At 62.3% G+C, this 9968-nt stretch overlaps 1 protein-coding gene across 2 annotated transcripts; it reads left to right on the top strand.

Moving 5' to 3' along the window:
* Positions 1 to 2579: 2579 nt before the first annotated feature.
* UAP1L1 (UDP-N-acetylglucosamine pyrophosphorylase 1 like 1) lies at positions 2580 to 9219 on the top strand. Of its 2 annotated transcripts, XR_009251270.1 has the most exons (10): positions 2580 to 2930; positions 3609 to 3813; positions 4015 to 4190; positions 4493 to 4665; positions 4760 to 4953; positions 5430 to 5570; positions 6139 to 6324; positions 6897 to 6963; positions 7417 to 7830; positions 8070 to 9219. XR_009251270.1 is itself a non-coding variant. In XM_058693435.1 (9 exons), exons 1-9 carry the CDS (start codon positions 2642 to 2644, stop codon positions 7498 to 7500), a joined length of 1515 nt encoding a protein of 504 aa, XP_058549418.1. In that variant the 5' UTR covers positions 2580 to 2641; the 3' UTR covers positions 7501 to 9219. The 2 variants fall into 2 exon arrangements, 1 of the variants encoding a protein (XP_058549418.1); XM_058693435.1 differs by having other exon boundaries at positions 7417 to 9219.
* Positions 9220 to 9968: the final 749 nt, after the last annotated feature.

The raw sequence follows: 9968 nt of genomic DNA, 5'->3' as shown, positions 1-9968 counted from the left end.
CTCAGAGTATCAGGAGCCATGGAGGAGGAAGTCCCCACTGGCCTTTGGCCTGCCGGCCTCCCGGTGGGCTTCTCTGGCTAGGCACTGGAGGAAGGTACAGAAAAAACTGGAGTCTGTCCCAGCTCTGGGTGTGGGACTAAGGCGTGGCCCTCGTGTACTTCCTGTCCTGAATTCCGACCGCTTCCTCCTCTCTAGCCTGGCCCGACACTTTCCTAGCTCTGTACCTTTCAGTGTTGCTATCTCCCCCGGAGGGCTTCCCAGAGCCCCGAGCCAGGTGGGTCCCCTGTGGCCCCTGTACTTTTTGAGGGGCCCATCCCCGTTGTGATTATGTTCTCACCGTGCCAGCTTGGAGCTCCTTGGAGGTGGACAGGGGGACTGGGCCCCTTTGTCCCCCGCCTAACGCAGCATGGAGTCAAGGACAGGTAGCTGCCCAGTTCTGGCGATTCTCTGGTCTCTATTCCTGCAGTAACCACCAGGGACCTTGGCCAAAAGCCTGCCTTTGGCAGGTGGTCCAGGAGGCTGTTACTCACCCCTGCCTCGCTGGCACTCCCACCTGTCTGCCCGGGTGGGTCAGCTCTCCTTCTTCTGGCTCTTTAGGTGCCTCTGGCTACACAGCCTCAATTGTCCAAACCCTCCCGATCTCAGCCCCACCCCCACCTTGAAGTGAGATTTGGGGGTCACTCTGACTGAGATGAGCCCTGAGTTCACATGACGCTGCCTTCAAGGGCACATGTGCAGGGGGTAAGGGTTCCCCTAGACTCTGGCCTGGGGTGTGGGACCTACTCTGCTCCTTGGTTCCTTACCTCCCATGCACACCTCCAACATCTGCCCCAAACTGCCCTTCAACTGCCACAAACTATTGGAGCAGACCATTCATTCATTCATTCATTCATTCATTCATTCAGAGAGCACTCCCTGAACACTTGCTGTGGCCCAGTCACTGTGCTAGATGTGGGATTCAACACTCATTCACCCAACAAACATTTCTTGAGTTCCTCCTGTGTGCTGGGCATTCATCTAGAGTGAGGGGGCACAGCAGTGAACCAAACTACATCCAGCTGTTGTGGAGTTTCCTTTCTGAGGGGAGTCGGGCAGCAAAGAACACAGAAAGGCAGGAAGGAACAGAGATGGATGGGAAGGTGCTGTCTGGGCCAACATGAGCTGGGATGGTCTCCCCAAGGAGGTGACACAGGAGCAGAGACCTGGCAGAGTGTGGCAGGAAGTCTCTGGGAAAGAGTGGTCCAGGTAGGAGGAACAGCGAGTGCAAAGGTCCTGAGGCAGGCCTAAGGCCATCCTTGAAAAGTCCACCAGAATTTAGAGTGCACCCTCAGGGGGCTGTGAAGCTCTCCTTCCTAACCCAAGAAAGGAACATGTGGGAGTTTCTATGTACAGAACCTGCCTGCACAGAGACACAATTGCCTTGTAAGGGTTAAATTGTAGTGTAGGGTTAACTCTTAGCTTGAAAAATAACAGCCTCATACTCTTGTAAATTAGGCTTCACCAATTAAGGAAACAAAAGCTCAAAGAAAAGAGCATCAGAGGCAGGGTCAAGGAGATCCACGGGTTGCAACTTAGAGGCAGAAAGTCTAAAATAAACACCTCATTAGGCAACTGTTTGTAACTCATCTGAAAATTGTTTCTTTGTTCTGTTCCCAGGTAATGATAAAACGATGTGATAGGCTATAAAAACTCTGTACCCCGGCTGTTCCCGGCGCACTCTTATCAAGAGTGTTGGTCCAGATCGGTCGGCCTTGCCTCTCACTGTAATAAACTTTGCTGTGACTGTCACTGGTGCCCGTAGCATTCTGTTTCAGGAGTCGTGTGGATGTAACAGCCTTAACAGGGGTTAGCTGGGGCAGGTCTGGAGGAGAGGTCACTTCTCATTTCGGGTCCCCAAATGCCATTTGAATTTGTTTTACTTTAAAATTTAATAAAAACTTTTTTTTTGGAAGCTTTGTCCCCAAATGGCCCAAGCTACTCTCATTATTATTTTTCACAAGGGAGTTTATAGACCTCAAGATCTCTATTTTAATAATAGGAAAATATTTTAAAGTCATAGTTAAGATAATACGGCAGGGTGAAGGGCGAACCTGAGCTCTTCTGGTTACGTGGCAATGCGAAGGACGAAGGGTGTGAAGGAGGAAGCCCCCCCGCGGGTGCTGGGTGGCCCTCTTGGGAGGCCTTGGCGGCATCCAGACCGCCGACCCTACAGACGATCCGGCTCTATCCTCCCCAGCCCAGACGCCAGGGGTCTTGGTCAAGGCAAACACAGTCTCCACGTCGGGTGCCCTGACCCTCAGGGCTGTGGGGTCCAGAGGGAGGTACGTTAGAACTGAAGTCCGCCCTCACGCGCCGGGGATCAGGGGTTTCCCGACTCGGGGCCCCCGAGCCCCCACGCCTCGGGCGTCGCTAGCCCTCTGACTCGGCCCCTCGGCGTCCGGCGCCGAGCGGATAGGGGCGGAGTCAGGCGGGAGAGGGAAGGCGGCCCCTGGAGGAGGGGCGGGGCCGGAGGAGGGAGGGGGCACTCGGGGGCGGGGCGCCCTGGCCCCCGCCCCTCCGGGGGTCGCCACCGCCCTCCGGGTCCCGTGACGCCGGTAGGAGCGCGCGAGTCACGAGTGCCGACGCGGCCGACCGCGGCGACATGGCTTCGGAGCGGGACGTGCGCGCCCGGCTGCAGCGCGCGGGCCAGGAACACCTGCTGCGCTTCTGCGCCGAGCTGGCTCCGGGGCCGCGCGCCGCGCTCCTGGCCGAGCTGGAGGCGCTGGAGCCCGAGGCGCTGCGCGAGCACTGCCAGCGCGCGGCTGCGGCCCGCGCGTGCCCCCCGGGCCCGGAGCCCGGCCTGGCCGCGCGCCTGCGGCCCCTGCCCCCTGAGCGCGTGGGCAGCGCGAGCCGGTGCGACCCTGAGACGCGGCGGCTCTGGGAGGAGGAAGGTAGGCGGGGCGGGGGTCCCCGGTCGGGGTGGGCCTGGCCGGCGCAGGGGGACTTGCCCAAAGTGGGGTGACAGGAGAGCTTGTACTTGGAGGAGTTTGGCGCGCCTCCTTCCTTTGTGGGGTCTCCGTTCACACACCAGCTCGCGACTCAGGTGTAGGGCTCCAAAAGCTGCGAAGGGGGCAGCCGCCCTCGGGCGGCTTCCCCCTCGAGCGAGTGCTTTGTGCAGGCGCACACCTGGATGGTCAGCTGCCCGGGCCACAAGCGTACTGACAGCAGGGAACCCCTTGCGCATTTGTACACGCTCCGTTTCACAACCGCGCTGGCCCCGGGTGCACTCTTGGCTTCTTGGCCTTACTGGCGAGGCAGGTGCTCCTGGAGGGAAGCCTGCCCAGGGCCCCCACCAGACTGCTCTGACCTGTCTGACCTGGTGTTCCCTCTGAAGGACCCAGGCTGGGAATAAGCCCTGGAGGACATCATCAGGACCTCTGATGGGTCTGGACAAGGTCAGATTTGGATGGGGCCCTGGCCCACGTGAAGTCGGAATGTTATTTGGAGATCTCTGTTCTGTGGCTCTCAGAAGTTTTAGAGTCCTGGGCACACGTCTGGCTTGCTCTGAAGCGAGGGGGTGGTTATATGGCAGGTCCCAGGGGTCCCCTCACGGCACCCTCTGCCCCCAGGTTTCCACCAGATCGCCCTGAGCAAGGTGGCTGTGCTGCTGCTGGCTGGTGGGCAGGGCACGCGCCTAGGCGTGACCTACCCCAAGGGCATGTATCAGGTGGGGCTGCCCAGCCGGAAGAGCCTGTACCAGCTGCAGGCAGAACGGATTCGGCGGGTGGAACGGCTGGCCAGCGAGCGCAGCGGGACCCAGTGCGCCATACCCTGGTGTGCCTTTCCCTCCTCGCCTTGTCCCCAGAATGATCCCCCTGCCCACGCAGCATCAGCCCTGCCCCACACCAAGACTCGAGTCCCAACCCCCAACGCCCAGCCCCAGCCCGGACTCCGAGGCCAGCCCCTATGGGAGCCCTGGATCCCCGAGCGGCCGGGCCCTTCCAAGAGCCTGCTCAGCCCTGCCTCTCCTCGCAGGTACATCATGACAAGTGAGTTCACGCTGGAGCCCACCACCAGGTTCTTCAAGGAGCACGACTTCTTCCACCTGGACCCCAACAACGTGATCATGTTTGAGCAGCGCATGCTGCCTGCTGTGACCTTTGATGGCAGGGCCATCCTGGAGAAGAAAGACAAGGTTGCCATGGCCCCAGGTATGCCCCGCCCCTGAGTCAGGGAAGCGCTGCCTGCTCTAGAACAAGGAGCTAATCGGAGGTCAGGAGGGCTGCGGGCGGCCAGAACGTTATGCTAGAAGGCTGTGTGGTCCTGGGCGACTGGCCTCCTCTCTCTGGGCCTTGATTCCCATGTGTCGCATGACACAGCCATAGGGCTACTTGGATAGTGACACAGAGCTGCCTCAGGTACAAGGTCCAGTCCCAGGGGCCTCTCCTGCCTCCAGCAGGCTCTGGACTGGATGGCTGAAGCCCCGGGGACTGGTCCCTTTCTCCCTTGGCAGATGGCAACGGAGGGCTGTACCGTGCACTGTCGGACCACCAGATTCTAGAGGACATGGAGCGTCGGGGAGTGGAGTTTGTGCACGTGTACTGTGTGGACAACATTCTCGTGCGGCTGGCTGACCCTGTCTTCATCGGCTTTTGCGTGCTGCGCGGCGCAGACTGTGGGGCCAAGGTGAGCCTCCCCGCCCACTGCCCGGCTGCCTGCCTCGCCCCGCCCCCGCCCCCCCCCCCCCCCCCAGCCTTTCCTGTCTCTGCCTCGGCTGCAGGTGGTGGCAAAGGCGTCCCCGGAGGAGCCCGTGGGGGTGGTGTGCCAGGTGGACGGAGTCCCTCAGGTGGTGGAGTACAGCGAGATCAGCCCCGAGACCGCACGGCTTCGCGGGCCCGATGGGAGCCTCCTCTACCACCTGGGCAACATCTGCAACCACTTTTTCACTCGAGGCTTCCTCCGGGCTGTGATCAGGTGTGCTCAGCAGGTGGCCAAGGGTGCTGGCCAGGGAGGCTGGCCTGAGCCCAGTGGGGCTGCGGTCAGGGGCCAGCCTGGGTTGGGGTGCATTTAAGTCGGCCAACGCCACCAGACCTCTAGCAGCTGGTATAAGGCTCTGGGGCCCGGTTGGCCTGCTCTTCCTCCCCACACGGTGGCTGTGGCCCCAGGCCCCACCTCTGCCCTGCGACTTGCCAGCTGCCATTTCACCTGGGGGGGGGGGGGATGTGGCCAGTGGTGCCAGTCTCTCTCGCGAGCTGGGGAGCGTAAGAGGGTGCCTGTGTCCTTCCAGAGCCAGGGCTCACTCCCGGGGCTCCTGTGCCCCACGGTGTCCGTCTGTCGGCCCATCCTGCCTGGCCAGGTGTGCAGAGAGGTGGGGAGGGGGCTCCCAGGGGTGTCCCGTCTGAACCGTGTCTTTCCTTCTTTTGTTCTCCTGTCTCCCCCCCACCCCCAAGTGAGTTTGAGCCCTTGCTGAAGCCACACGTGGCTGTGAAGAAGGTCCCGTACGTGGATGAGGAGGGAAATCTGGTAAAGCCGCTAAAACCAAATGGGATAAAGATGGAGAAGTTTGTGTTTGATGTGTTCCCGTTCGCTAAGTTAGTGGCAAAAATCATTTATTTTTTTCTTTCTCTCCTCTCCTTGTTTTGGTGGTGGGTTCTGACCCCTAGTTGGGCTGGGAAGTGGAGGCTTGTGGGGGACAGTGGGGGTGCACATTTGCAGTGGGGGGCTAGGGGCCGTAGGCGGGCTCCAGGAGAAGGGGGCTCACACTGCCCCTGCATTGTGAGCATGGTGACCTCTGGAGCAGTTGCAGTCTTGGGGCTGTGCTTTGGGGGCCACCCCTGCCACTCCTGAGCCTTCCGTCTGCTCCTGGCCGGGGTTAGGAGGCTGTTCCCGGGCCGGTGGCTGGGGGACTCCCAGGGGACTTGGCCCTCGATCTGGGGTCTCAGGGTCTGTGGGTTTGGCAGGTGGGAATGGGGTGGGGGTGGGGGGCGGGGAATCAGGCAGCTCCAGGGATCTCAGAAACAAAGACACGTACAGTGACTGTGGGGCCTCCTGCGTGGAACAGACCACCATTTAGTCATTGTGAGCCCGGTGCAGGCTTTGCCTGCCCAGGACCAGGGCCTCTGGGTCAGGACATCTGGTCACCAGCTGTCATCCGCACAGGAATTTCGTGGCCTTCGAAGTGTCTCGGGAGGAGGAGTTTTCTCCTCTGAAGAATGCTGCCTCGGCTGCTAGCGACAACCCCACCACGACTCGGTGCGCCCTGCTCCTGCAGCATTACCGCTGGGCCCTGCAGGCAGGGGCCCACTTTCTGGACGCGTGTGGGGCGCGGCTCCCTGAACTGCCCAGGTGAGTGTGCCCGTCAGCATGCTCCTCAAAGGACAAGGGTGTCAGGGTCCAGCTCCCCACCCCAGGCCCTTGCCGGCTCCACTGCTGTCTGAGCTGTGCTGGGAGCTTGGGCTCCAGCACCACGCTGAGTATGGGTGGCCACGCACCCGGCCCAGCCATACAGTGACTGCCTGCAGCTTTGAGCCCAACTCCTCAAGGTCTGCTCAGGGCCTCGGGGAAGGTGAGTGGCTGCCAGCCTTCCTGACTCATCTGTCAGCTCTGAATCCAAGACCTAGGCATGATGTGTAGAAAACAGCAATGCAGGTCACGTTCCGGGACTGGAAAAGGAAACGACAGAGCCACCACCTAAATCGCGCTGCCCAGGGGGACCTGTGCGGGGTACCTGCAGGGCTGAGGGGTGTCTTCCAGCCCAGATCAGAGCTGATCACTCAAGTCAGGGGCGGTTTGCCGAGGGCTCTGGGGGTGCCGTGGAAGGGAGTGGTGCTGAGAAAAGATCTATGGGAGCTGGGCCAGGCAAGGCCAGCCCCAGGGCACACACCCTGGAGCAGGTGCTGACACATGGGCTCCCACAGCTTGCCCAGCAGCGGAGAGCCTCCTGCCATCTGTGAGATCTCGCCTTTGGTATCCTACTCTGGAGAGGTGAGAGTTGACTGGCTCATTCAGGTCTTTTCTGGGGTAGGGATGCATGATCCGGAGGAGGACTGGGAAGTGGTGGATGCTGGGGTGGAAAGTCACAGCTCTGCCTGACGTGACCGATGAGACAAATTGCTCTTCAGATACAGAGGATCTTCTAGGATGTAGGGTGGGTGAGGCATCAGGAGGCCTCCAAGGACCAGGAGAGGCCAGGAGGATATCAGGTGAGGCCAGAGGCTAGGGTTCCAGCCAGGCTTTGTGGGAGCTTTGCAAGGAAGGAATGCTGGCGTGGACCCTTTGAGAAGATCTGGGCTCAAGAGGGCCTGGGTCTGCAAGTGGCATCTGACCCTTAGTGCCGGGAGCGAGTCTGGCCCTACCCCACACGGGCTCAAGGCAGAATATGGACCCCACCTGGGGACAGAGGTGAACGTGTGGATATAATGACGTCCTTGTTTCCAGGCTCTGGAGGTGTATCTGCAAGGCCGGGAGTTCCCATCCCCGCTGATCCTGGATGAGAACCGGGCCAGGGCTCTGCAGCCCTGACTTCCTCTCTGGCCTGCCAACCCCGGGGTCCTGAGGGGTGGCGCCGCTCCCGCCATCGTTCCCGGGGACACAAGTGACCAAACGGGGCTCTTTGGCCGTGCTCCTGGCTGTGAGGTCTGGGCGAGAGGCAGAGGTGCGGCGTCCTCGGGGAGGGCGGCAGGCCTGCCTCTGTCGGAGCGGAGACGTACGTGAGGACGGCGGCACCTCAAGCCCCGCGCGCAGATCCGCCCGGCGGGGAGCGCCGGCCACCCCGGCTTTTCTGCAGACCCACGGACGGACGAGGCCACAGGAGGGGACGGTGTCCGTCCCCCGCAGGGCGACCTACCAAAGGTGCTGCTCCCTCCCTCTCTTGCAGCTGACCAAGTACCGGGCATGGCGGGGGGGGGGGGGGGGTCGCGGCCTAGCCCTCCAGCCCCCCAGTGCCCAACCCCCACCCCCACCCACCCCCCACGCACAGCCTGCACACCTAAAACTGAATTCTCTCAATCTCCCTTGGAGGCCTTGGCTCCTCGGCCAGGGCTGCGGTTGGTTCAGGCTGCTGAATTTCAGCTCTTTTCCCCAACAACCAGTGGGACCAATTCCAGTGGCCCCACGTGGTGGCTAATTAGTCTGAAATATAAGCAGGCGGGGAGCACCGTCCCCCAACCAGCTTGCCAGTAGCTTCCGACAGATCTTGGTGCTCACGGACCTCCCGCACTCTCTGGAGGGAGACACAGACTCCACGTACGGGGCCACGGTCCCCACGCTGCACCCCTGCGGCCCCACCGAGGCTGGGGAAGACCCGCTGGCCCTGGCTCCTAGCCCTGCTGCTCCGGGCCCCAGTGCCTGCTGCTCTCCCCTCCGGAAAGCAGCACGGGGGCACCTCCCCGCCCGCTGACGCGAAGGGCGGCGTGGAATGCAGCCTGCCGCCCCGCCAGGCCGCCTGCTCCCACGCCCTCACACTGCGGCGACACCCCCACGGAAGCCGGTTTCCCCAGGGCAAGGATGTCACCTGGGCGGTGGGTTCAGAGGCTGCTGACTCCTCCAGTGGCTTGTAGTGGACTAGCGGAGGGTGGACGTGTGTCCCCCCCGCACCCGGACCTGGGCGTGGCGGCGGGGTCGGGGCCAGGCCCAAAGCCCGGAGGAGGACTCTGCTCCCACCCGCGCTGTGCCAGTCCTTCGCAGACCTCAGAGCTGAACCGCGTGCCTTACGACGCTTCTCCCAGATGCTCCGCTGGCAAGCAAAGGGCCTGGGACAGAGGAGGGCCAGCCAAGGCGGGGGCCCAGGTCCGGGGTCCTGCCCACAGCTGCTGCTCCTCACTGCCACAGCCCAACGACCGTGCAGCCTCTTTCCTACACCAGCTGGGGAAGCTACTGAAATGGCCTGTTTTTAAAGACCCCGTTTATTGTACAAGAATTACAGCTGCGCGTAAAGTTTCAAACACGGCCCAGTGATCCGGGGGCACAAGAGCCTTCAGAAAGGCTTTTCCACAGGGTTTGCAGCTTACAGGATTGAAGCACGTCCCCAAACCAGGAACACGGGTGGAGCCCTAGGTCACTGCTCACAGGTGCGCGCTGCTGTGCACACTGCACTCAAGAGGCAGGACGGGCCCCTCAGCACAAAACTGTCCCTCCCCAGACAACCGATAAGGAAGCCACGGACTTCTGAGAGGCTGCCAAACTCTTTGATTTCCCACAGAACGTGGCGGATTCCCAATAAACGCAAGATGCCGTGATTGATCCCTGGCCTGGCGAGCGCAGTTTCTGACCGCACGCGTGCTGGGAACGGCAAGCGGGGGTTCTCAGCTCCGTGCATCCAAGAGAGCAAGAGTCCACACGCTGAGCTCGCACCTGCTCTGGGCGGCGCAGGAGGCCCCTCGAGCTCCCACCCAGCTCTTCGCCAGGCTCTCAGGGAGGCCAGGAACCACCTAGTGAGTCCGACACCCTGGGCGGGGGGAGAGGGGGGGCAGAACCACCCCACCCCACCCGGGCTAGGTCTCCAGGGGTGGGCTCCCGCGCCCTCAGCTGGAGAGCCCGGTGATCCACCCTCCAGATACCACCTTCTCCAGATACCACATGCTGTCGGCATGTGCAGGGACGGACGCACGAGGGCACCGCTGGCACTACCGGCAGAGCCCTGTGTGGGGAAAAGACCCGCAGGGGCCTCGGGGATGACCCCCGCTAGGGAAGGGGGGGGTGGCGGAGAGCAGGAGGCGCTTTCTGGGGCAGCTTCAGACAAGCCAGGGAGGCGCACACGCCGGGGAGCCCGCCACACACCCCTAAGTGCGGCGGCCAGGACTGCGGGAGGCGGCGGGCTCACCCGAGGGGGCCGGCAAGGAGCGGGACGGCCCTCGGCGCTGCGGGGCTCGCTCCGCCCTGCCGCGTGTCTACTGAGGGGAAACGCGCGCACACCTCGCCGCGGCGGTCGTCCGCGCGCCCCCAAGCCCATCGGCTCCAAAGAGCGGACACCGACAGCCGCCCCGCCTCGA

Source organism: Neofelis nebulosa, chromosome 12, assembly GCF_028018385.1.
Source record: "Neofelis nebulosa isolate mNeoNeb1 chromosome 12, mNeoNeb1.pri, whole genome shotgun sequence".
Lineage (NCBI taxonomy): Eukaryota > Metazoa > Chordata > Mammalia > Carnivora > Felidae > Neofelis > Neofelis nebulosa.
This window is presented reverse-complemented; position numbering and strand designations above follow the sequence as displayed.

What these genes read in the sequence shown, in the direction of transcription:
- UAP1L1 (XM_058693435.1), top strand. Translation starts at nt 2,642, where the DNA reads ATGGCTTCGGAGCGGGACGTGCGCGCCCGGCTGCAGCGCGCGGGCCAG. An exon ending in GCGCAGACTGTGGGGCCAAG is followed by an intron (nt 4,666 to 4,759) that starts GTGAGCCTCCCC and finishes CCTCGGCTGCAG; the next exon opens with GTGGTGGCAAAGGCGTCCCC. An exon ending in TTCCTCCGGGCTGTGATCAG is followed by an intron (nt 4,954 to 5,429) that starts GTGTGCTCAGCA and finishes CCCACCCCCAAG; the next exon opens with TGAGTTTGAGCCCTTGCTGA.